This window comes from Gouania willdenowi, chromosome 8 (assembly GCF_900634775.1).
Source record: "Gouania willdenowi chromosome 8, fGouWil2.1, whole genome shotgun sequence".
Lineage (NCBI taxonomy): Eukaryota > Metazoa > Chordata > Actinopteri > Blenniiformes > Gobiesocidae > Gouania > Gouania willdenowi.
In genome coordinates, this window is record NC_041051.1 from 33,520,695 (window position 1) to 33,548,694 (window position 28,000).

Sequence of the window (28,000 nt, forward strand, 5' to 3'; positions counted from 1 at the left end):
TGTCACTAATTCTGTATTTGTAACAAACTTATTTGGTGTTTTGATGTCGAAATGGGGTCACGATCTTAAAAAGGTCAGATACCACTGGTTAAAAGCATCCTCAGAGGAGAGGTGTCAGGTTACGACGAGGTTGGGGGTTTCTTCTTCACGGCTCTCCTCGGTGCAGACGGAGAGTTGTTACCGACGGCGCTGGCTCGGCCGGCTTTGACCTCGTCGACGAAGGTCTCTATGGCGGTGAACTTCTCGGTGAGGTCGCCCAGGTGAGCTTTGAGGGCGTTGAACTCCTTGTACAGATCGTCTAAAGCCTCGGCGAGTGGCGAAATCCTGATCACACAGGGAAAGGGGGCGGAGTTTAACAAAGAATAGCCACCGGGGGGCGACGCACCCACAGCCCTATGGGGCGCCCAACGTAAAAACTTGTTTTGAACATTTGGCTCATTTTTCTTTCATTTGAGACAAATTCATGTAAATCAGCTGGTTCTATATCATTGTTAAAAATGTGTACACAATCAATCTAAATGTAAATGTTAGATATAAATTTAAAGGGTAAATAAAAATGTTAAATGTCAATGTTAAATCTAATCTAAATTTAGATTTACATTTAGCTTTAGAGTTAACATTTAGATTTATTTATTTCGAAACAGTGACTCAGCATGGAGGAGCAGCAGCTCTACTCTGAGCTCCTCCTCAATTGTTATTTTCAGTATTTAAGTCTTAAAAGTTGATCTTTGTTCTTTTAAAAGCTGTATTTTAACGTGTATGTTGTTGTGTTTGATGTTCTGGATGATTCCGTCGTGCCTGGCGTAATCGGGCAAAACCGTCTGGTGCTCGTTCTGCAGCAGGTTTCTCATCTGGCTCAGGATGTCGAAACGCCAATCGTCCAGAACCTGCGTCAGGTTGGCCACGTTTCGCATGTTCACCTTCTCCGCTGGAAAGAAAGAAGGTTACCATGGTTACCCCAACAGAAGGCTACGAATTAACACTGGAAGCTCACAGCCGTCCCTGTAGTTCCACTCCGACGAAGTTGACGTCGGGCGTCGCCTTTGAGCCACCACCGTTACCGTGGTAACGGCCAGCATCAGCACCAACAACACACTCGGTTTGGACGCCATTGTTCTGTGTTTAAAACATTCACACTAACAACAAACCGAAGAATAAACACAGACATGACAAATATAAAAGCTTCAAACTAAAGACGTACAATAACATATCAACCAAAAAACAATAAGTGGATCTGATATTGTAGCCCCGCCCCTTTAACCTTGCTCAGCCAGCGTGGCTACGTGCTAAGCAAACCCATACAGGTTGCAGGTATGGACTACAAAAACACAACAAAAACGACTACAAATACACAAACTAATGATAAAAAACGTACAAAATTAATACAACACACAAAATGCACAATTTTTTTTTTTAAACGTCTCGATTGGACTCAAAACTATGACGACTATGACCTGCTTAATGTTATTTCAATTACCATAATATTTCTAAAACTGCCTCAAAATGGTTAAATTAGCAGTTAAATAAACTAAAAGAAAGGTTCAAAATGAGTGAAATGTTTGAAAAGAAAGAAAGAAATTGTTTAAGGTGTAAAACAAATAAAGACAGTAATGAAGATTTAAATACTAACATAAAAATAATGGTATTATGAATTAAATACTTAAAAAGGGAGATTAAATCATGCAAAACCAATCAAGAGAAAATGTGAATAAATGTACCTCAGTGAACTGCAGCTCTGAACTGGTCTGCTCACAGTGACAGGCGTGTAGAGACTGAACAGAACACACACACACACACACACACACACAGCTCCCCATCTTTAACACTCCTTTTTAATATTCTTTGGCCTCTGTTTGCAATCCTTCATATGTGAGATCATCAGTATATTTTACCAGACTGAACCTGTCTATGTGTGTGTGTGTGTGTGTACAGAAACACAATTCAAGCAGAAACTGTGGCACGCACACACAAGAAATAACTTAACAAGAATTATGAACTGGCAGAAAAAAATGTATCAATTCAAATGAACCATTATGGAAAGATTTTCATAGTTTAGACTTTAGAGAATGAAATAAATGGACCAGTCAGTAAAAATATACACAATGATATTTGAGCAGCTTTTGGATGAAACTCAGGGGAAAAAAATATTAAATCTAAACCACCAAAAAGGAAACATTACTGATGCCTTCAAAGTAAAGGAAAGGATGTAATAATACATTAGCACAGGAATATAAACATCAATAAAAGCAGGGGGTCTCAATATTGGGGTCAAGACCATATTTTCTGAACAATTTGAGCCTATTTTTTTACCATTTTTCTGCAACTACACCAAACTTACCATATTTTAATCCATTTTCATCACTTTTTCTTGTCATATTTTTGCTACATTTCTCCCATTTCTGACACTGCATCACATTTCAATGCTTTTTCTGCACATTTTAGACATTTTCAGCACTTATAAACCCTTTCCACCACTTTTCCACCTATTATCACATATGTTGACCCATTTTTGCCAATAAAATATAAATAAAAATTAAATATATTCTTATGCAGTAATTCATTTAATTATTTTCTAGACATTTCAGGCAAAATTTAAATTCCATGCCCCCACGGTTGAAAAATACTTAATGTAGTTGATCAATACATAAACATTAAACCTGCTCAGATTCAGTAAACCATTGATCACTGAATAATGCAGCTCTCAATGCATATTTATATGACATATTAAAAAACGATCAGAATACTCCATGTCACTATATCTACCTTTGAATTGTGTCTTACGCATGGTTTTGAATTACACTTTTATTCTGAAATATATATATTTTTTAATTATGGTTTTCTTTTTTTTATTATGTTTTTATTTTGCTTCCTCGCAGGAGTTAAAAACTAAATTTTTTTGAAAAAATGGTAAAAATATTTATAAAAAATAAAAATACATTTAAGAAAAATATAGAAAACATGAAATTTGGAAAAAATAAAGTAAAATGGAATTTGAAAATAAAATAAAATGCATTTTATTGGGGTCTAATTAAGGTAACTATTAAACATGCAAAACAGTATTTTAATGAAACCGTTAAAACTGCTTCACCACATTCAGACAAAGCCCCCACACACCCCCAACCACTAATGTCACATGACCTCACCTGGCCCTTCACTCTGCTGCAGGCCTCATTAATGAAAACAAAGCTGGACGTTGCCATGGAAACACAGTGTACAATTGATAATGCACACAAGTCATGCACATTCACATAAAGTCTGAAAACTTGAGGCAGAAATAAGAGACGATAATGATCCTCAGATGAATAAATAAATGAGACACAAAAGTGAGACGAGAACTCTGCAAAAAAATCATGTAAAACTGCCATTGTTGTAGTTTGACAAAATATGCATTTGTCAAACTTTAAACATTCTAATTTATAAAAATCAAGGAGACATCAGGCTGAAATTCACAAAAATACAACAAACCCTTTGTTCACTTCATCAAACACTTTGTTTAAAATACAAAATGACTGGGACAAAATATGTCAGACCATAAATCAAACAATAGGATATCAGATACTCAAATGTTGCAAGGTACTGTACTTGGGACACTTAACAGGTGATATAATACAAAAATCGGAACTGTATCTAATTAAAATATTAATATCAGCAAGTAAAAAGTCAATTACAAGACTGTGGTGTAAACCGACGCCCCCAACCATGGAGCGGTGGGCGGGCACTGTGGAGGACATGTACAGTATGTAATGTAGAGACTCATACACAGACTGAGACTACAAGAACCACGATTTAATAACAAATAGGAAAAATGGACAAATTACAGACGCAGCCACTAGCACTCCTACTACCGGACAATAATGACATGTTGATTCACCGCCAAGTTGATTACTTGATAATGTATATGTGTTACACTTTTCTACTGTAGATGTTCAGAAAACCTTAATAAACTTTAAAAAAAAATACAAAATGGTTCAAAAAGTTATTCAGAAGCATCTTCAGTTAAATTCATTTAAATGTTAGTGATTTTGCAACATTTTGTGAAATAATGTGAGGAAAATTTGCCATATCTTGGAAAAATTGAGAATTCTTTCAACAATTTGAGATTAAAAATGACAACCGTCATGTGATAGAACTGGAAAACTGAGCTCTGCAAATATTGTGGATATTAATTGAATTTTAGTTTTTGGAAGAGCTGAGATATCTACAGCTGAATTAGTTGATCATTTACAAAATGTTTCATGTTTTTTTTTCTCTATTTCTTGAGTTGGCCTAATTTGATTCTCTAATGGGCCAGATTTGGCCCCCGGGCCTTGAGTTTGACACGTTTATTAGATGATTCTGCTTCATATAACAATGTGTTCTTACTAAAATACTGTAAGAAACGGCTCTGATTAAACCACTGGATTAACTAATCCTGCTCATTAGCCTGGAATAAATGACTTCATCTAAGCTAAACCTATCCCTGAAAAATCCTCCTGAGTTCGTCAATTATGCAGGTTGCGAAAAAAATTGTCATATTTAAAATGTTTCTTTATTTGTTAAAAAAAATATAAAGTAACACAAAAAACAATCAATAATAATAACAATAATAATAATAATAATAATAATAATAATAATCATCATCATCATCATCATCATCATCATCATCATCATCATAATAATAATAAATTAAGTGGTTTTCTTTCAGTCTTTCTAATCTTACACCCGATTGGCTGCTTCCAAAGTCTAGCTGCGCATGCTTCACGCGTTGCTCGGTGACCGTTGCTAGGCGCTCCGCTGCTCCTTAAACAGAAGCTAACATGCTAACAGCTACTGCGTCTTTAAGATGGTAAATGAGCAGCGACAGGAGCAATTTGTACGTTTTAAAACTACTCATTTGGGGCCATGGCGGCCATAAAAGATGGAGAGTACACGGCAACCATTTACAAACTGGTAAGAGTTCATGTTTGAGTCCATGTTAGCTTAGCATAATAGCTTAGCAACCACCCAGGCAACCTTAGGGTAATATTATTAATTTATAGCGTCTGGAGCTCTATTAAAATCACACGACAAATAAATAAATAATGTAAAGTTAAACCAATAAGCTTCAGTTATTTAATTTAACTTTCGTGATTTCTTTTAAAAATTATTTATTTCGATTGCGTTTTATGCTAAAATAAATAAAATAACCATATGAATCCAGTTCTTCCTCAACCATCACGGAATGTAAATGAATATGGACTTCTTTATCTGTTATTTGCTGATATTTATGTAATTTTTCTCTCTAGATTAAAGAGAGTCAGTATGTGGAGGCTATTCACATCCTAAACGGACAACTGCAAAAGAACACGAAGGTATGTGATCAGTGATCAATACATTACAGTTCACACACAATCATTATTCACTGTGTTTTAATAATCAATAAGAGAAGACGTTAGACTGTTGATAAAAGTCCAAAAACAACCAACAAATTTATTTTAAATGTAATTTTTCACATTTTTTTGTTGTTGTTTTCAGTTAAAATTTGATTAAAAAAAATAAAAAATTAAATTAAATTAAAAAAAGGCTTTTTATTGATGATTTATAACAACAAGTAATGTTAAAGATTATTCACCAAAACCTATATTTTATTTGGTTGATGTTTTGGTGTTAATGGAAAAAAGCTCAATATGATTATCTTAAAATACTAGTTTTATCCAAAGCCAAAGAAATACACTATAAACTAATAAATAATATAAACCTTCATAATACACATTCATTAAGTAATTCATAACACTTACAAAACAGGAAGTTGGAAAAGTAATGAATCATGTGGATTTTACTTCTTTTTTGTGACAATTATTTAGGGTTTTTAAAAGTTATTAGATGATATAAATCAATTGGAATTTAATTAAAATGTTTTTTGTTTTTTTTACACAAACTCAGTTAATTTAACCCTGTTGGTGTTAGAATGAATTCCTCTGACTCACACTTTATATTTAATTGTACTTTTCCTCATCATTGGTAATAAATGTTAATTAACACCATACAGGGTTGAGCTACATCAGTGTTTCTCAAATGGGGGTATGTGTTCCCCTAGGGGTACACGATGGCACTACAGGGGGTACTAGAGAGGGAGAGAGTATCATGTTTATTTTGAATTAAAAAATTATAATCATACTAAATATTGCCAGCAACTCACAAAGCAGGCTGTTTTATGGCCTTCATGCATATTCATGAGTGGGCGTGTCTATAGATGCTGACTTCATGCCTCACTCTGAGGGAGATCAGTGATCAGTGATTTTATTTTTGCTATATACACACTTGTTATTGTTTTCAGCCAAAAAAACTGCGCATTACAGTAAAACACAGATATTGTGAGTCCGTCTCAGCGCTTCAGGCTGTGTTTATCACAGCAGCAGAAGCAGCAGCAGAGTCACTCAGCTGCTTCAAACACCAGAGTGTTAAGCTGCTAACTCACTTTCTTCTCCTCCTCATCTCTATTAACCACAGGATTAGTGCATTTAAGGTGATAATCATTTGCTTTGTCCAACCACTGCGTCACATTGTGTCACAAACACACCAGATTACGTCAAAGGCAATATAACGGATACTAAAAATGGAACTGCTCCCTTGGTTCTACACCGTTGCTGCCCAATGCTCCTCAAGGAGGGGTTAAATGCAGAGAACACATTTCATGTATGTAGCTTGCATGCCTTTAGCTTGGAGAGAGTGGGCGTGTATGTTCAACGTGTAGGCGCGGCCTGCACCAGGCACTTTCTGGAGGGGGCTCGTTTTTCAGAAGAGGACAGAGCAGTGTCATTGTGAACATATGGGTGTTAAATGCATTATTTAACTCTAATGTTTTGTGTCAGTCGCGTGCGGCGCTGTCTCTGCTGGGCTTCTGTTACTACCACATCCAGGACTTCAGCAGCGCTGCAGAATGCTACGAGCAGCTCACCCTGCTGCACCCAGAGGTGGAGGAATACAAAGTCTACTTCACCCAGGCTCTGTACAAGGCCGGGGCCTACGCTGAGGCCACCAGGGCCTCCTTTGGCCTGGACAACCCCAACAGCCACACCAAGGTACGTCACATATATACAGTATACTATATATATAAATATATACAGTATACTATATATATAAATATATACAGTATACTATATACTGTATATATAAATATATACACAAGTATGTAGAAAATTGCAGCCACACCAAGATACCTTAAATATATATTTATATTAGGCTTTACACTGATCTGATTGGCTATATTGGATCGGCCACTATTGTGTGCGTGTGCGTGTGTCCTAATATGCGTTAACATTTTCACGAGTTTTTCAACGTGTTTAGGCCCTCAAAAAATGTGATCATTTGGCCGTAAATAAAATAATAGTAATAATACAAACGAGGTGCATCACATTAGGGTCCGACGCACCGTTGTGTTCGGGCCCTAATTATATGAACTCAACTACAATTGAATTACGATTACAACGGCGACAGCTTTTTAAAATAACAATTACGATTATAATTACGACATTATTGTAAATAATTATCAATTACACGATTACAATTATAATTGAGCCCAACCCTGCTCCATACAGAACATTTTATTCTTTGACTTTTCCTTTGTTTAAAGATGATTTTATAGTTTAGGTTCAGATCAGATGATGTTTATTTGTCCTTGTTTCACCACTGCTTCCTCTTCCTGCTCCATCACAGATGGTCAAACTGCAGGCCTGCATCAAGTACTGTGAGGAGGACTACACTGCTGCCAAGGTCAGACTATCAATCATCATCATCATCTCAGCCTCTGATTAACCCCACCCCCCCGCCGTGGGTTCACAGGCTCTGCTGGAGCAGCTTCCTCAGGACGACCCCGACTACGTCTACAACACGGCCTGTCTGCTCTACCAGGACGGGAAGTACCAGGAGGCCTGCAAGGAGTTCCAGTGTGCAAAACAAGTGCTGGGATACGCACCAGGTGATCAGAGAACTAGATGAGACAGGAACAGACAGGACAGAGCTGTAGTCAACCAAGAAAATGGTTCGTCAACCAAGACTATGACACACGTAGCGATTAGTCGACCAAAAAAAAAAAACGTAGAATGAATGATCAGGTGCAGAGGAGGACGAGGAGATTCTCCAGTTGCATTGTTTTATCGTCTCATTTACACCAAAGAGTTGTTTGCCTTACGTGACATGGCTTTATTTTGTGTGTGTGTGTGTGTGTGTGTGTGTGTGTGTGTGTGTGTGTGTGTGTGTGTGTGTGTGTGTGTGTGTGTGTGTGTGTGTGTGTGTGTGTGTGTGTGTGTGTGTGTGTGTGTGTGTGTGTGTGTGTGTGTGTGTGTGTGTGTGCGCGTGCGTGCGTGCGTGCATGGAGACAGAAAAAGAGAGATAAAGATTTAGTTTTAGCGTTTTGTGGTGATGATTTTCTTTTAAACACAAACCATTTATAATATGAACCTTATTCAAGCTTTGATCAGAACCCAACAAAACAAAAGTAAAACCTACAGGTCTGACAAACATTATATATTTATATCAGAGACTGACCTGAAACCATCAATTAAAACCTATTTTTTACTCGTACAAATGACATATTTACATTTGTTTTAGTGGTACAGTAAACCTGCTTTTATTAATAAACTGTTTGTGTCAACATTAGATCAGCGCACGTGGAAACAAACGCACGTCAAACACAGTTGTGCAGTGTGTGCCCGCTGCACCAGAGACAGCAGTGGATCTATTTATATAATCCACGTATCAAATATAAGGATAATTCATGTTCTTGTGCAGAAAAATGATAGATTTAACAGTGGATGATTGTTTCAAGCCTGTCTTCATTTGTTCCCTCTCTATTCTGATCTGATCTGATCTGAGGACAGTCATGCTGATGTGTACTCACAGCTGTTGCTGGACATATAATCATATTTAGGCATTAAATACATTATATTTGCTATTTAATCCTTATCACCTTTATAAGTGCATTGCAGTTTTAGAGCCTGTGTTCCTCCATCTTGAAATCATGTGATTGATGATGTCACACAGCTTTTGGGAGGAAGTCCTTCAACAATCTGTGATTACTCGCTAACTTCAGCCACCAGAGCATGTCAGCGCACTGTATAAGCATTAGTAAAAACAGTGGAGTGTCACTTTAAATCATTTCTATCCAAACTCTAACCTCTTTCTCCTCCATTTTTTTTCCATCTGATGTGCGTGGGTGTGTCTAATTGTTCCAGCGCTGTCCTACAACATCGCTCTGACCCACTACAGCATGAAGAACTACGACCAGGCTCTGAAACACATCGGAGAGATCATCGAGAGAGGAATCAGGGAGCACCCAGGTGAGGGTTCTCTTCCTCCTCCTGCTGTGAGCTCTGTTACACTGAACTCTCTGACTGTCAGAGCTCAGCGTGGGGATGACGACAGAAGGCATCGACGTGCACAGCGTGGGGAACACGTTGGTGCTGCATCAGAGTGCTCTGATCGAGGCCTTCAACCTCAAAGCTGCCGTCGAGTACCAGCTGAAGAACCGTGAGTCCACTACTGAGTTGTTAAACATTCATGTTTCTGAGAGGCTCTAAACGAAGCGTCACTAATTAATTATTCATTAGTGAAACTGACAATATAATGCTGGCGTCACCAACCTTTCTGAAACCGTGAGCTACTTCAAAGTTCCTGAATAATCCGAAGAACTACGATTTTCACTTAAAATAGAGGGAAAGATAACGAAGAAAGACTTTAAAAATGTTTCATTTTCAAACGACCACTTCTGAAACATGTCATTGGGAATCATCATTGTTCCTATTTTTCTTTAGCCACTAACTACTCTTTTACTATCTGAAGCATGTTCTTACAATTTAACAATTATGTAAGATTTTATAATCTTTTTAAAATTCTATTTAATTTGGTATTTATTTTGAAAAAAAACATCAAAATCTAAACACCAAATCTGCAGCATCTTTATTGAAACACATTTGTGGTAAATGAACATTTAAGGATAGTTAATTTAAAACAAGAACGTATCAAGTGCAGCAGTATTTAACTACATCTGTTAATCTGAGATTGTCTTTGTGACTTTGAATCCTGGTACAGAGTTAACTAGTGTTAACTCTGTTAACTAGTGACTAGTGCTGCTGTTAGAACAGGTCTGAGGGCCCCTCACATGGGCCCGTGAGCAGGGGCGTAGCACCATATTTTGGGTTCTGGGTACAAACCATCTTGTTGGTCACTACTGTAAATTAAGTACACTTTTTTTTTTTTGCCCGTAAACTATACTAATATTTCTCTATTATTACATAAGCTTTCTTTTTTCTTCACATTAACCCAGAGGTTACAAACCTTTTTTGGGTCGTGACCCCATTTTGATATCACAAATGTCCAGTGACCCCAAAAACATTTTTTTTTCTTCTAGAATTAGTTTTTGATCACGTTTATTAAAGTGTGTTCCAGATTAGTGACAAAGTGACTAGTGTGCCACGTTAGATATTTTTATTTATTTATTTTATTTGAACTAGATTTATATTTGAGAAAGTTAAAGTATAGGATACAGTTACTTTATATTTATTGTGTGATGTGTATTTGAAAAATACTAATTTAAAATAAAAATACAATTTTAATCCTTTTTTACCTAAGTTTTATTTATTTATTTATTTTTCTTTTTTACAATTACTAGACATTTTTAAGCAACTCCATTTTAATTCCAGGCTGACCCCACATGGGGTCCTGACCCTAAGGTTGAAAAAAAACTGTAATAACCTAATGACTCCATATCCATTGCTTGTATTTAAAAATCTGTTTTACTATATTTTAATATTGAATATTGTGTTTGACATATTTTTACTACAATTTAGGGGTGGCTGGTGATTTAATTTTTTTGGGGGAGGGGGTATAACTAACACACACACACACACACACAAAGCAAACGTGTACAAAGGTTAATAAAAGGTAAATATAGAATGATTAGAATCACGGGGACACTCTTTACATCTACTAAAACTTGGTGGCAGCAAAATTTACTCTTCAGATCAATTTAATTTTCTAATTAAGATTTGAAGTGCAAAAAGAATGTTCCAGCATTTAAATGTTCAAGAGTGCACGTAGTTTATTTCAAACAAAATAATATTTTGCCTAAATAAAGATGTGAGTATTTTAAAGCTGAAGAATTAAGTAAACAGTTGATTTCACCTTCTCTCCCTCTACTTTCTCTGTGTTTATGGCCTGGTTTTCCTTTCTTGAGGAAAGACATGGTTTCCTGCTGCTGTCTATCTCCTGCTCCACGTCACATCTATGTCACAGCAGCAGCACATGTGGGTCGTACCATTTGCTCTGTTTTAAAGGGGGTGGTAGCTAGGGCCCTGATGCAGCATCAATCATTGTTTCAATGCTTAACCATCTTATTTTCACACAAGGCCCTTTACATTCACATATAAATCATCTAAAAATGTCCAGTCCCTGCCCACGGGCCCCATGTTGGTGACCCCTGATCTAACGTCTTTGTGAGGCTGTCTGTGAAGCTGATTGCAGGTTCTCTGTTCTGTGTGCAGTGAAGGCAGCTCAGGAGGCTTTGACTGACATGCCGCCCAGATCAGAGGAGGTAACTCTATCCACACACAGCTACTGCCCCCTAGTGGAACTAACCTAGGAACTAATCTGCTACACCAGACATAGGCAACTGGCGGCCCGGGGGCCACATTTGGCCCTCGCTCTAATTTTATGAGGCCCCCAAAGTAAATGTATAAAAAGAAATACAACATTGCAGGAAAATACAGTAAAAAAAAAAACAAGATAAAAACACATTAAATGCTCCAATAACACACAAAACTACTACAACAAATTTAAAAAATGACAACAGTAATACACAAAATTACTCAGAAAAATATACAAAATCACAGAAAATGACAAGAAAAATACACAATAAGACAAGAAAAACATAAAAAATGACTCAGCAAATCCACAGTACTAACAGACAAGCAAAACGACAACAGAAATACACAAAATTACTCCCAAAAAAATGTAAATTACAGCACAAATACACAGTATGACTCCAAAAAAACATATTTTACAGAAAAAACACAAAATGACTATAAAAACTCTTTGTTCTTTCCTGTATTAATGCTCAGATCACTCATTATTTTAAATGTTGACATGAATGTTGATCATGTTGTGGCCCCGCTGTGATAAAAGTTGCCTACCTCTGGTCTACACCCTCAGGTTTAGACAATAAAGTTCAAAAGATGTAATCTGGATCAAAACTATCCGTATTGTGAAAAATAATAATAATGTGTCAGTTTTTTATTTTGCACAAGAGATTATTTTTGTGTTCGTTTGTCTCAGGGTTGGGGTCAATTAAAATTGTAATAGCGTAATTATTAATTACAATTATGATGTAATTGTAATTGTATTTTCAAATATCTGTTGCTGTTGTAATCATAACTTAATTGTATTTGAGTTCAGAAAACGCAAACCTGTGCAACCATGTTACAGTTCTATGTCTCGCACATACGTAGTTAATAATTATTGAAATATGTTTCAGATCAACTTTACCCGTTATAGTTCTTTTAAGGGTCATTTTACTGTTTCTAAAAATAAATTAAATCTATGGGTAGAGTGACAGAAAAAAGGCTCATATGCTCACACTAATAATGTCAATATCTATATTTTCATTGATTAGGAAGTCTGACAAGGCAACCAATAGTAAAGAAATAAATAACATTTATTAGTGTATTTTACAGCTGATTTAGGACATGGATCAAACCGACTCGTTAGCATTAGAGATGCTAACAGAAAGCAAACACAAGAGGAAGTTTACATTTTTGGGCTTATTTATTAAAGGCTCAGTGATTGTGATTGAGTTTGATAATTGATCATGGTGTGCATCAGGAGCTGGATCCAGTGACCCTCCATAACCAGGCTCTGTTAAACATGGACTCAAAGCCTTCAGAGGGATTTGAAAAGTTGGCCTTTCTGCTGCAGCAGCCGTCGTTTCCTCCTGTTACCTTCAGGAACCTTCTGCTGCTCTACTGCAAACACGAGGTGGGCCTACACAACAACAACACACACAACAACACTACACAACACAACAACAACACACAACAAAGGGATGACCACAACGCTGTGATGAAATGCTACACAACTGATGTGTGTGTGTGTGTGTGTGTGTGTGTGTGTGTGTGTGTGTGTGTGTGTGTGTGTGTGTGTGTGTGTGTGTGTGTGTGTGTGTGTGTGTGTGTGTGTGTGTGTGTGTGTGTGTGTGTGTGTGTGTGTGTGTCTGTGTGTGTGTCCTCAGTACTATGACCTGGCGGCTGATGTCCTGGCTGAAAACACTCACCTCACCTATAAGTTCCTCTCCTCTGTGAGTGTCAGCTGATGATTGTTTGTAAACAAAGCTCCCAGTCACTGACGGTGTGTTTGTTTGTTTGTTTATTTGTTTGTTTACAGTACATGTATGAGTTCCTGGATGCTCTGCTCACATGTCAGACTGCACCAGAGGAGGTACAACTGTTTGTTTGATTTATTATTGTAGAAAACAGTAATATTATTCTGAATATTATTCAATGTATTTAATATTATAACTTTTATTGTTACTAGTTATTACCGTTATTATTATTACTATTATTATTGTTAGTAGTATTATTATTATTAGATCTACTGTATTTTTTCATAAAGTTTAATTTATCTGATCACTGTGCAGCTCAGCTAATTAATTACTAATTCATAATTTGAACTTTAATGGATGTTTGTTAATTTTCTTAGGCTTTCATGAAGTTCGAGGAGATGAACGGCAAACTGACTGAACAGCTTCGTAAACTCACCAAGCAGGTGATCACGCATTGTTATATATATATATATACATATATGTAAATAAATGTCTTCACTAATCAACACTATGTGGTATGAATGTATTAAAATCACCCAGTACCAGTACACACACTTACTGGTTTCTGTGGTCTCAGCTTCAGGAGGCTCAGATGTCTCGAGACGACGAGGTGAAGAAAAAAGTTCTGCAGGAATACGACCACATGCAGGAGAAGTGAGTTTTATGAATATGAATTCATTTAGTTCTTATTTTAAAACAAATCCAAAATATGTTTTTACCATTTTTTGTCACCTTTTGACTCCAATGTGGATTTGTTGTGTGTTCCTCAGGTACATGGTGGTCCTCATGGCCCAGGCCAAGATCTACTGGAACAGGGAACACTACCAGATGGTGGAGAAGATCTTCCACAAGTCCATGGAGTTCTGCAACGAGGTGGACACGTGGAAGCTCAACGTGGCCCACGTGCTCTTCATGCAGGACAAATACAAGGAGGCCATCGGCTTCTACGAGCCCATCGTCAAGAAGCACTACGATAGCGTGAGTCCTGCTCACTTCCTGCTTCCTGTTGCCTGCTCCAATGGTTCCTGTTTCCTGCTCCGTTGGTTCCTGTTTCCTGCTCTGTTGGTTCCTGTTTCCTGCTCCGATGGTTCCTGTTTCCTGCTCCGATGGTTCCTGTTTCCTGCTCTGATAGTTCCTGTTTCCTGCTCCGATGGTTCCTGTTTCCTGCTCCGATAGTTCCTGTTTACTGCTCCAATAGTTCCTGTTTCCTGCTCTGATGGTTCCTGTTTCCTGCTCCGATAGTTCCTGTTTACTGCTCCAATAGTTCCTGTTTCCTGCTCTGATGGTTCCTGTTTCCTGCTCTGATGGTTCCTGTTTCTTGCTCCGATGGTTCCGGGTGGGCGGGGCTTAGATCAGGACTGAACAGCGTGGCTCTGTGCACAGGTGGAGCAGTGTAACATTGTGGAGTGTCCCTGCAGATGCAAACCCTCGGTAACGATGATAAACTCTGCGTGGCTTTGGTTTGCTTTGCACTTCCTGTTTGTTTGCAGTGATGTGCTGGGCCAATGAGCATCCTGTGTGTGTGTGTGTGTGTACGCTGAATGAACAGTGAGATCTGACATCCAGGCTCATCAAAGCACTGAAACGGTTCCCATGTGTCCCCTGGTATCTTTAGGAGCGCTCAGAGCAGCTGCTGTTACAGATCAACCAGTGATGGTGTTATGTTGTGATGAGTGTGTTTACACATGGTGTGAGTTGTTCTTTGAGTTTCTGATGATCTTCAGGTGTGAAATCAGACTTGAGTCAACACAAATGCAACAAAAGTTTGTTTTCCTCGCTGCAGATCCTCAACGTGAGTGCTGTCGTCCTGGCAAACCTGTGTGTGTCGTACGTCATGATCAACCAGAATGAGGAGGTAACACATGGTCCTTACATCTAGTTTTATATCAGTCGGATAAGACGTCGCTACGTGCTAAGCTAACCAAACATGTGGCACTGGTCACTACGTGCTAAGCTAACCAAACACGTGGGACTGGTCACTACATGCTAAGCTAACCAAACATGTGGCACTGGTCACTACATGCTAAGCTAACCAAACACGTGGGACTGGTCACTACGTGCTAAGCTAACCAAACATGTGGGACTGGTCACTACATGCTAAGCTAACCAAACATGTGGCACTGGTCACTACATGCTAAGCTAACCAAACATGTGGCACTGGTCACTACATGCTAAGCTAACCAAACATGTGGGACTGGTCACTACATGCTAAGCTAACCAAACATGTGGGACTGGTCACTACATGCTAAGCTATCCAAACATGTGGCACTGGTCACTACATGCTAAGCTAACCAAACATGTGGCACTGGTCACTACATGCTAAGCTAACCAAACATGTGGCACTGGTCACTACATGCTAAGCTAACCAAACATGTGGGACTGGTCATTACATGCTAAGCTAACCAAACATGTGGGACTGGTCACTACATGCTAAGCTAACCAAACATGTGGCACTGGTCACTACATGCTAAGCTAACCAAACATGTGGCACTGGTCACTACATGCTAAGCTAACCAAACATGTGGCACTGGTCACTACATGCTAAGCTAACCAAACATGTGGGACTGGTCATTACATGCTAAGCTAACCAAACATGTGGCACTGGTCACTACATGCTAAGCTAACCAAACATGTGGGACTGGTCATTACATGCTAAGCTAACCAAACATGTGGCACTGGTCACTACATGCTAAGCTAACCAAACACGTGGGACTGGTCACTACGTGCTAAGCTAACCAAACATGTGGGACTGGTCACTACATGCTAAGCTAACCAAACATGTGGGACTGGTCACTACATACTAAGCTAACCAAACATGTGGCACTGGTCACTACATGCTAAGCTAACCAAACACGTGGGACTGGTCACTACGTGCTAAGCTAACCAAACATGTGGGACTGGTCACTACATGCTAAGCTAACCAAACATGTGGCACTGGTCACTACATGCTAAGCTAACCAAACATGTGGCACTGGTCACTACATGCTAAGCTAACCAAACATGTGGGACTGGTCACTACATGCTAAGCTAACCAAACATGTGGGACTGGTCACTACATGCTAAGCTATCCAAACATGTGGCACTGGTCACTACATGCTAAGCTAACCAAACATGTGGCACTGGTCACTACATGCTAAGCTAACCAAACATGTGGCACTGGTCACTACATGCTAAGCTAACCAAACATGTGGGACTGGTCATTACATGCTAAGCTAACCAAACATGTGGGACTGGTCACTACATGCTAAGCTAACCAAACATGTGGCACTGGTCACTACATGCTAAGCTAACCAAACATGTGGCACTGGTCACTACATGCTAAGCTAACCAAACATGTGGCACTGGTCACTACATGCTAAGCTAACCAAACATGTGGCACTGGTCACTACATGCTAAGCTAACCAAACATGTGGGACTGGTCACTACATGCTAAGCTAACCAAACATGTGGGACTGGTCACTACATGCTAAGCTAACCAAACATGTGGCACTGGTCACTACATGCTAAGCTAACCAAACATGTGGCACTGGTCACTACATGCTAAGCTAACCAAACATGTGGCACTGGTCACTACATGCTAAGCTAACCAAACATGTGGGACTGGTCACTACATGCTAAGCTAACCAAACATGTGGGACTGGTCACTACATGCTAAGCTAACCAAACATGTGGCACTGGTCACTACATGCTAAGCTAACCAAACTTGTGGCACTGGTCACTACATGCTAAGCTAACCAAACATGTGGCACTGGTCACTACATGCTAAGCTAACCAAACTTGTGGCACTGGTCACTACATGCTAAGCTAACCAAACATGTGGCACTGGTCACTACATGCTAAGCTAACCAAACATGTGGCACTGGTCACTACATGCTAAGCTAACCAAACATGTGGCACTGGTCACTACATGCTAAGCTAACCAAACATGTGGCACTGGTCACTACATGCTAAGCTAACCAAACATGTGGCACTGGTCACTACAACATGTTTCAGGCCGAGGAGCTGATGAGGAAGATTGAAAAGGAAGAGGAGCAGATCTCTTACGACGACCCAGACAAGAAGGTGTTCCACCTGTGCATCGTCAACTTGGTGATTGGGTAAGTGGTGGGTGTAAGGAGGGTCACACGGCACACGTCTGGAGGGAGCACAACTGAGTGTGTGTGTGTTCTTTCAGAACTCTGTACTGTGCCAAAGGAAACTACCGCTTTGGCATCGCTCGAGTCATCAAGAGCCTGGAGCCGTACAACAAGAAGGTCTGAGTCTGACCGCCCAATACCACTGCATGTACACCATGTCTCTTGCGCTTTGCGTGTTTTCTTCATGAGTCTCGTACACTTTACATGATCTTGTCCAACAGAAACATATCTAAAACAACTGAAATGTACAAAATGACAACAAATGTACATAAAATGTCGCAGAAAACAAACAAGATGACTAAAAATACACAAACATAACAGAGAAATTTACAAAAACATACACAAAATGACTAAAATACTGCTAGACTAAGGTCGTACTTTCACAATAAAAGCTCAGAGGCTCTGCTGGACTCTGTGCAGCTGAATCCACCGTTTCCTGTTGTGCCATGAACTACGACCTCCAACTCAGGGTAGAATGTGAGTCCTGCAGAGAACAAAGAGCCAAACACTGATCCTCTGCTCACTGACAACTCAGGCTAACTTAAGCTTTATCTTTAGGAATGAGAACCAATAGTCTGTCCCAAACTGCTGAAGGTTCCTTTAGTCACGGCACACTTTGGTTAACTTAAGCTGCAGGTTATCTGTCCGTTTGTGTGTGTGTGTGTGTGTGTGTGTGTGTGTGTGTGTGTGTGTGTGTGTGTGTGTGTGTGTGTGTGTGTGGTCCAGCGCTAATATATGTGTCTATGTGATAATGTGTGTGTTCAGCTGGGCACTGACGCCTGGTTCTACGCTAAGCGCTGCTTCCTTCCTCTGCTGGAGAACATGTGCAAACACGTCACCATCCTCCCAGACGCCGTCGTCCAGGACTGTATCCAGTTCCTGGAGCACTGCGAGGGTGAGGCACACACACACACACACACACACACACCTGACCAACAGGTGACATCATTATCTAAATCCTGAATTATCTAGGTTACTTTATCGAAGTTATTCTGGATTTATTTCCTCTGAGTTATTTGAAATCATTTTATTTAGCTTTGGGATAAAACAGTTTCTCAATATTTTTCTCCACTTATCCTGAATTATTTAATCCTAGAGTGTGTATCTGTTGATTTAGGTACAATAACTTATTCTTAACTTTCTTATCGTGCTTTATCTTGAATTAGGATTAATAACCCTAACCTCTATGATTATTTGTCCTAATAGTAAATCCTGAATTATCAAAGATTAATCCTGACTTAATTGATCCTAGAGTTCCTCAGGTGACCTTAATATGTTATCTTAACTTTAAATGAAGTTATTTCTCAGTTTTGGGGTAAATTAATATTCACATTTTTCTGAAAATATTCTCCAATAATCCTGAGTTGTTCAGGGTTAATCATGACTTGTTTAATCCTAGAGTATCTTCTCCACAGAGTACGGGAAGGACGTGCCGGCCGTCATCGAGCAGCCTTTGGAGGAGAGTCGTCTTCACGCCGGGAAGAACACAGTCACGTACGAGGCCCGCCTCCTCAAGGCCCTGTTCTACCACGTGATTGGTTGGAACCAGTGACCGTTACATAACGTCTGTCAGACTACAAGGACAGTTTATCCCCACACGTACACAAACGCCTTTAGGGTCCGTCAGAATAAAGGTTTGTAAACAAACAGTAACGCTTCATATCAAATAAAGTCTGTGTTTTTATTAAATCCAAGTGTTTTCCATCTGTTTACCCACAATGCAAAGCTCCACGACTCACAACATGGGACAGAAACGACCAGAACAGATGTTTATTCCACTCAGGTTAAGTCAGTGCTTCTCAAAGTGTGGGGCGCGCCCCCTGGTGGGGGATGGAGGTACGACAGGTGGGGCGACATACGGAGGAAATTTTCTTAAAAACCTTTATTCATTGACAAAAGATGATCATTAACAGTAAACAAACACAGAAAGTAATAATGAGAACCTAAAAATGTAGCAGAAATGTATATGAGATATGAACCAGTAACAAAATGCAACGTGGAACTTAAGTACAAAAATAATGTTTCACGTCAGCATGTGTGAGTGAGTATGTTTTTAGCGTGTGTGTGTGTGTGTGTGTGTGTGTGTGTGTGTGTGTGTGTGTGTTTTTAAAAAACAATTTTGTCTTATTTTTCAAAAATCTTTTTGGGTCATCTTATGTACATTTGTGGTCCGTTTTAACAGGTTGGTGTTATTTTGATGTGTTTTTTGTATATATTTTTACGTCATTTAGTGTTTTTTGGAGTTATTTTGTACATTTGTGTATTTTGTATATTTTTCGGTTGTTTTGTGTGTTTTTAGAGTCATGCTGTGTATTTTTGGTTGGAATTTTGTTTGTTTTTATGTTATTTTGAGTTATTTTGGTCCCCAGGCCGCCCGTTGCTTATGTCTGCTTTATGGTATACGTGTAATATGCTGGTATATAATCTATTCACTGATGGATGAATGAGTTCTGAACAAGCCACCAGATAACATGGTCACCAGTTGATTTAAAACATCACACAGTCCAGTGCTACTGTGTGTGTACTCTACACAAAGACTCTACACTAAACTAGTCAATACTCAGTGGACGTCCTCCATGATGTTTATAGGAGGAAGTGAGAAGGTAATTGTGTTAATTGTTACACTCTACATGACATCATAGTCTTTGCTACATTAGCGTGTGTGTGTGTGTGTGTGCGTACAGCAGCTCAGCTCAGAGGCCTCTTGGTGATGTCCTGCTCTGCCAGGTAAGAGTTGAGGTATCCTCCCAGAGCGCCCACTGCCACCGCCGTCATGTGACTGGAGCAGCCGTCTGTGATGTCACAGGGAGAGAAACGTTAGCTCTAGGATTCAGAATCTGCCCTGTGCTCCCCTTCATTCACTAGAACCTCGTTTTGTAAAGAAGTGGAATGAAACGGTATTTAATTGGATCATGACCTTATTAAGGCCGGAGCAAACGGTGTGTTGGACCCTATTGTAATGCACCTCATTTTTAATATTATTTTATTTACTGTGAAGTGATCACATTTCAGAGGGCCTAAACATGTTCAATAACTCATAAAAATGTGAACATATTAGGACTGGAAAAAATAGTGATATTTTGGGGGAATTGCACATGTGAATGGAAAAATGACTCAATGGCGCCCCCTTGAAAATTGTATTTGCTCCCAGCTGGAATTGATGACATCATCACTGTGGAACTTCTGCAAATTTCTGACATCACTCTCTACAGTGATGACATCATCACAGACAGACTGAGATTCCCATCCAACACTGCACTGTTAACGTACTTCACACGTTCATATTTTTATTTTAAACATACATATTTATTTGGTTGTGTTATTAAACAATCTTAACAAATAAAGTTGAATCTTTATAGATGTAAATATTCCTTAGTAGCCTGTTCACTTGGATGGTGTGCTATGCTCAGGACCTTGACTTTGACCCCGCCCCCATTATTGAATAAAAATAAATTAAGTTGTTTTTTTTTCTTTCAAGTCTATACGTGTTTCACATTTGTTATACCTTTTAAAATTATTATTTAAAAATAATAATAATAAATTTGGGGGGTTGCACTTTGGCGCCCCTACAAGAGATGCCGCCTGTGTTGCCTGTCGGGAAGGCCGGCCCTGGCTACGCTTATGGAAGTTATTAAGAGTTTGTAGAGCTAAGTAGATGCTAATTAATTATAGCACTTTTCATTTGTATGCCAAAAAAAATGAGTTACCGTTTAACCCAACTGTCATTCATAGTCATACTGCCACCTCCTGGTAAAAGGGAATCATAGCCATTATATTTGCACACAACATTGCAGGAAAGTTTGTGATAATACACCTCTACGTGTGCCACGTCCCGACATGCGTGTGGTTGCGAGGGCGTGTTCAACGATGCTTGCAGCTTTAATTTTAACATGAATTTCTGGTGACGCCAAAAACATTTATTTTTCTAGAATTAGTTTTGATCATGTTTGAGCTCAGATAAAAAATGTTTTACTGCATTTTAGTTGAACTAGATTTATTTGAATTTGAGCTTTATTTTGGCACTCTTCAAAAAACAACACAGAACAAACACTCAATTGTGTAAATTAATAAAGCAATGTCACACACACAAAAATAATTATACACAATTATATTACTATTTTCACAATATACATTCAATATATATTCTGCACAAGTTTTATATATAAAGTTTATACATTCACATCAAATATATATACATACATACACATGAATGTACATAATATTAATATTAAACTATTTCATATCTATGACACAAATTTCATCAATTAAATTTAGATTGGCAAGATATAAATTACCAAAAACCTTTTATTGTGTTTATTAAGTATTAATATATTTTATACCGTTATATACATTTTACATATTATTGCTGTCAGAGGTAAAATTGTTTCTTATACTTACTAATGTATGTTTTAAGGAGCTTTTTATTTATTTTATCCTTTAGGCAGGTCCATATTTTAACCCCTCATATTGTTATATGCATCTTTTTTGCTGTTGTTCTAGTATATTATATTTTAAATTTTAAAATTGTGTTTTAATTTTAATTTTAATTTTAATTTTTCTGAAAATTCAAGAGACCCCATTTAAACTCCAGATGACCCCACATTGGGTCCCGACCCCAAGGTTGAAAAACACTGATTTAGTGCCTCCTGAATAGATTTATTTTTCTATTTCTGTTCATTTCACACTGATATTTTATTTGTTAATTTCTCTCTCTCTCTCTCTAGGACCCCCTGTAGTACCATTGTGTACCCCTAGGGGTACACGTACCCCCATTAGAGAAACACTGCACTAGAACTGCAGACTATAAGTCGCACCACAGCATTAGTCTGAATCCTACTTCATCTGAAGCTGCTGCTCTACAGTCAAGAAAACTTTTATCAGAGTGGGCGGGGCCACAAACATGTGACTGTATCTAATCTAAAGGTCACATGATCAACATTCATGTCAGCATTAGATAACGGGGTTTTTTTTTTTGTGGATATTGTGTATATTTCTATTGTTGTGTATGTTTGTTTTTTTAAGTAATTTTGTCTTTTTGTGTCTTTTTGTGTGTATTATGAGTTATTTTGTGATTGTTTTTGTTTTCATTTGTTTTTGTTTATGCTTAAGTATTGTTGTACTTTTGTGTGTTTTTGGTGTAATTTTGTCTGTTTGATGGGTTTTCTGAGGTCATTTTAGTTTAATTAAGGTGTGTCAACTGGGTTTTCTTGTTATTTTGTATTTTTCTCTAATTGTCTATGTTTTTAGCATCTTTGTGTACATTTTTTAAGGACTTGTTCCTAACGTTCAGATGTTAAAATTAAAGTTTTCCTTCTACACGATTAGATGAAATGTGACCGACCTGGAAGAATTTTCTCCCTCCTCTTCACCCTGTGGTGAGGCTGAAGCTGCTCCAGCAGCTCGTCTCCGATGATCTGTGACACCACGCTGTCTGAGGACACACACACACACACATGCTGTCTGAGGACACACACACACACACATGCTGTCTGAGGACACACACACACGCTGTCTGAGGACACACACACACGTGCTGTCTGAGGACACACACACACACATGCTGTCTGAGGACACACACACACACATGCTGTCTGAGGACACACACACACACATGCTGTCTGAGGACACACACACACACATGCTGTCTGAGGACACACACACACCCTGTTTCATTTCTGCAGTAGCAGCAACAAGAATGAGGTGCTTCAGTTTGACTAAAGATGTGAAAAGAAGTAAAAAATCAGATGAAAAGTAACTCACGGTCTCTCCCGAAGCAGCCGACCTCTGCGTCCTGCAGCCTGAGGATGTGCTGCAGCCAATCAGATTTGTAGAAGTCGGAGAATCCAGCCAATCCACAGATCAGGACTGGAAAGCAAAGAAACACACAAGACATCTGTAAGTCTGGACCAAATGTGAGGTATTTTAAAATGTTCTGGGGCTCTTATTGTGAAAGACATGCGTGATGAATGATGGAGTCTCACTGTTCTCAATGAAGATGTCGAGCGTCTGTTCGCTGAGTCCGTGTCGTACGACGTCCTGGTTGGTTTTCATCATGTTGGAGCAGTAGATCTGTTGGTAGTGGAGCTCACTGATGTTGACCCGCGACGCTCGGGTGTCGCCTTTTAGCATCTCAGAGCATCCGTTCTGAAAGCATCCACACAGATCTATCACACACAGATCTATCACACACAGATCTATCATACACAGATCTATCATACATAGATCTATCACACACAGATCTATCACACACAGATCTATCATACACAGATCTATCATACATAGATCTATCACACACAGATCTATCATACACAGATCTATCATACATAGATCTATCACACACAGATCTATCATACACGGATCTATCACACACAGATCTATCATACATAGATCTATCACACACAGATCTATCATACACAGATCTATCATACATAGATGTATCACACACAGATCTATCACACACAGATCTATCATACACAGATCTATCATACATAGATCTATCACACACACATCTATCACACACAGATCTATCATACATAGATCTATCACACACAGATCTATCACACACAGATCTATTATACATAGATCTATCACACACAGATCTATTATACATAGATCTATCACACACGGATCTATCATACATAGATCGAGCAAACATAGATCTATCACACGTTTTTTTCTCTTTTCATACTTTGTTTTTCTTATGATCTTTTATCAAACACTTAATTTTCTCCTCTAATGTAAATAGTTTATTTTATTACGCTACAATTACAGAAAATGAGAAGTGCTTCATAAATACATGTTTCCTGTTGTTCACACTTTTTACTGCTGATTGTCATCTATATGTCTCACCATATTTCGTACACTTTGCGCGGTGCTCTCACCATATTTCGTACACTTTGCGCGGTGCTCTCACCATATTTCGTACACTTTGCGCGGTGCTCTCACCATATTTCGTACACTTTGCGCGGTGCTCTCACCATGTTTCGTACACTTTGCGCGGTGCTCTCACCATATTTCGTACACTTTACGCGGTGCTCTCACCATATTTCGTACACTTTGCGCGGTGCTCTCACCATATTTCGTACACTTTGCGCGGTGCTCTCACCATATTTCGTACACTTTGCGCGGTGCTCTCACCATATTTCGTACACTTTGCGCGGTGCTCTCACCATGTTTCGTACACTTTGCGCGGTGCTCTCACCATATTTCGTACACTTTGCGCGGTGCTCTCACCATATTTCGTACACTTTGCGCGGTGCTCTCACCATATTTCGTACACTTTGCGCGGTGCTCTCACCATATTTCGTACACTTTGCGCGGTGCTCTCACCATGTTTCGTACACTTTGCGCGGTGCTCTCACCATGTTTCGTACACTTTGCGCGGTGCTCTCACCATGTTTCGTACACTTTGCGCGGTGCTCTCACCATGTTTCGTACACTTTGCGTAGTGCTCTCACCATATTTCCGATCATGAAGTAAAGCAGCTGGTGGGACAGAGAGTAATGAGGGCAGCCGAAGCGCGTCATGGTGTCTCGACACGGTTTGGTGACGATACACGGCGTCCCGTTCATCTTCCTGCACAGGTGGTGAAATGTGATTTTAAAAACCACAGAAATTGGTTAAAAGTTGTAAATTAAAGTGGATAAAAACAGACAGAAAAAGTGGTAAAAATGGTTCAAAGTGTCAATATTGGAACAATTAGTTTAAACTGGCAAATAATGGGCATGAAAAATGGTGAATGTGGTTAAATAAGCAAAAATAATCATGAAAAATGGTGAAAAGAGGTTAAAAGACAATAATGGGTCAATATATGTGACATTAGGTGTAAAAGTGGTGGAAAGGGTTTATAAGTGCTGAACATGTGTAGAAAAGTCATTGAAATGTGATGAAGTGGCAGAAATGGGAGAAATGTAGCAAAAATGCATTAAAAGGAGCAAAAATATGGCAAGAAAAAGTGATGAAAATAGGTTAAAATATGGTGAGTTTGGTGTAGCTGCAGAAAAATGGTAAAAATAAGCAAAAATGGGTTAAAATTGTTCAAAAAATATTCTTCGTTTCTTTAAGACATCTGGGGACCCCCTCCCAGTGTCTCGTGACCCCAAATGGGGTCCTGACCCCTAGTTTGAGAACCCCTGCATTAAGACGTAGAGTTGGTACCAGGTTCCTAACAGCAGTGTCAGACATTTGTCGCTGAGCTGCTCGTCATAGCACTCTGAGCTGAGGGTGGAGGAATAAACCAGGCTGGGGTCTGTGGGACCCCACCGCTGAGGGATCAGCCAGAAGCTCCAGGAGAGCAGAGGCTCAAACTCTGCAGGAGAAAAACAAACATCTGCTGAAATCATCACGATGATCATCATCTGCTAAACATCTGGAGAAGTTCTGACCTCTGTAGTATTTGGGGTCGTTCTCCTTCAGCGCTGCGATGGCTTTCTCCAGACTTTGGTCGAGTCGTCTGAGCAAAGCCACGGTGGAGGTTCTCTGAGCCCAGCTGAGAGGGTCAGAGTGGGGCCACGTACGTACGGCCTCCTTCAGCTCAGCTTTAACAAACAACAACAGAGGATTTACACAAACATCAGCTCCACCTGCTCTCATTTAAAGTCATCCTCCACTGTTTCTACTAATATGTCCTAAAACCTTCTAAATGTCCTTATTAGTAGATCTATGTCTAATAAAACACATTATTATGAACCATATTCATTTAATTACCTTTTATAAATAGGACTACTTTACAGTGTTAGAGCCTGTGTTCCTCCATCTTTAAATCACATGATTGATGATGTCACACGGCCCCACTGCCTGTAAACATCCCATTGTTTTCTATTGGAGTGAAACATTCAACCTGATTTATAGATTATTTAGTAGATTTTTAGATCATAGTAATAATAATAGTAATAATAACAGTAGTAATAGTAATAATAGTTGTATTAATAATAGTCGTAGTAATAGTAATAATAATAACAGTAGTAATAGTAATAATAATAGTAGTAACAGTAATAACAGTAGTAATAGTAATAATAGTCGTAGTAATAATAACAGTAGTAATAGTAATAATAATAGTAGTAATAGTAATAACAGTAGTAGTAATAATAGTCGTAGTAATAGTAATAATAATAGTAGTAATAATAATAGTAGTAATAATAACAGTAGTAATAGTAATAATAGTCGTAGTAATAGTAATAATAATAGTAGTAATAATAACAATAGTAATAATAACAGTAGTAATAGTAATAATAGTTGTAGTAATAGTAATAATAATAGTAGTAATAATAACAGTAATAGTAATAATAGTCGTAGTAATAGTAATAATAATAACAGTAGTAATAGTAATAATAATAGTAGTAACAGTAATAACAGTAGTAATAGTAATAATAATAACAGTAGTAATAGTAATAATAATAGTAGTAACAGTAATAACAGTAGTAATAGTAATAATAGTCATAGTAATAGTAATAATAATAACAGTAGTAATAGTAATAATAGTAATAATAATAGTAGCAACAGTAATAACAGTAGTAATAGTAATAATAGTCGTAGTAATAGTAGTAATAATAACAGTAGTAATAGTAATAATAGTTGTAGTAATAGTAATAATAATAGTAGTAATAATAACAGTAATAGTAATAATAGTCGTAGTAATAGTAATAATAATAACAGTAGTAATAGTAATAATAATAGTAGTAACAGTAATAACAGTAGTAATAGTAATAATAGTCGTAGTAATAGTAATAATAATAACAGTAGTAATAGTAATAATAATAGTAGTAACAGTAATAAAAGTAGTAATAGTAATAATAGTCGTAGTAATAGTAGTAATAATAACAGTAGTAATAGTAATAATAGTTGTAGTAATAGTAATAATAATAGTAGTAATAATAACAGTAATAGTAATAATAGTCGTAGTAATAGTAATAATAATAACAGTAGTAATAGTAATAATAATAGTAGTAACAGTAATAACAGTAGTAATAGTAATAATAGTCGTAGTAATAGTAATAATAATAACAGTAGTAATAGTAATAATAATAGTAGTAACAGTAATAACAGTAGTAATAGTAATAATAGTCGTAGTAATAGTAATAATAATAACAGTAGTAATAGTAATAATAATAGTAGTAATAGTAATAACAGTAGTAATAGTAATAATAGTCGTAGTAATAGTAATAATAGTCGTAGTAATAGTAATAATATAAGTAAATAAATCTCTTTTTTGGGTCTTTTATGTTTTGTTGTTGTTTGTGTTTCTTTCCAAAATAAAAGCTCGCAGCATGCAGATGTTGGGCTCGCGCACGCGCCTACCCTGCAGCATGACGTAACCGACCGCCCCGTCTAGGTTGATGTGCGCGTGCTGCTGCTCCAGGAAGGTGACCCCACGAGACAGACTGCCCAGTAGGTCGTCGATCACTTCCGCTCGCGAGCCGCACACCGCGTTCAGCAGCAGCACGAGCTGCACGAGCTGCACGAGCACCCGCATCATCGGTCCGAGAGTCGGAGCCTGACCGGAGGCTCGAGTACCGCAGAGGGGCGGGGCCGTGAC

The 28,000-nt window shown here is 38.3% G+C and overlaps 2 protein-coding genes across 2 annotated transcripts; one reads left to right on the forward strand and one right to left on the reverse strand.

The window, feature by feature from the left end:
* Positions 1–4,712: 4,712 nt before the first annotated feature.
* LOC114467936 (tetratricopeptide repeat protein 30A-like) lies at positions 4,713–19,155 on the forward strand. Its single transcript, XM_028454475.1, has 19 exons — positions 4,713–4,929; positions 5,265–5,330; positions 6,831–7,040; positions 7,675–7,731; positions 7,801–7,936; positions 9,192–9,296; positions 9,358–9,486; positions 11,499–11,548; positions 12,835–12,987; positions 13,241–13,306; positions 13,393–13,446; positions 13,708–13,773; positions 13,908–13,984; positions 14,101–14,308; positions 15,114–15,185; positions 17,324–17,427; positions 17,505–17,583; positions 18,232–18,361; positions 18,882–19,155. Exons 1-19 carry the CDS (start codon positions 4,882–4,884, stop codon positions 19,016–19,018), a joined length of 1,947 nt encoding a protein of 648 aa, XP_028310276.1. The 5' UTR covers positions 4,713–4,881; the 3' UTR covers positions 19,019–19,155.
* Positions 19,129–27,999, reverse strand: LOC114467943 (UPF0764 protein C16orf89 homolog). Its single transcript, XM_028454483.1, has 8 exons — positions 27,763–27,999; positions 25,851–26,003; positions 25,624–25,774; positions 24,924–25,041; positions 23,448–23,610; positions 23,227–23,331; positions 22,808–22,897; positions 19,129–20,258 (listed from the first exon to the last, which is right to left on the reverse strand). The coding sequence occupies exons 1-8, from the start codon at positions 27,938–27,940 to the stop codon at positions 20,155–20,157; spliced, it is 1,062 nt and encodes a 353-aa protein (XP_028310284.1). The 5' UTR covers positions 27,941–27,999; the 3' UTR covers positions 19,129–20,154.
* Position 28,000: the final 1 nt, after the last annotated feature.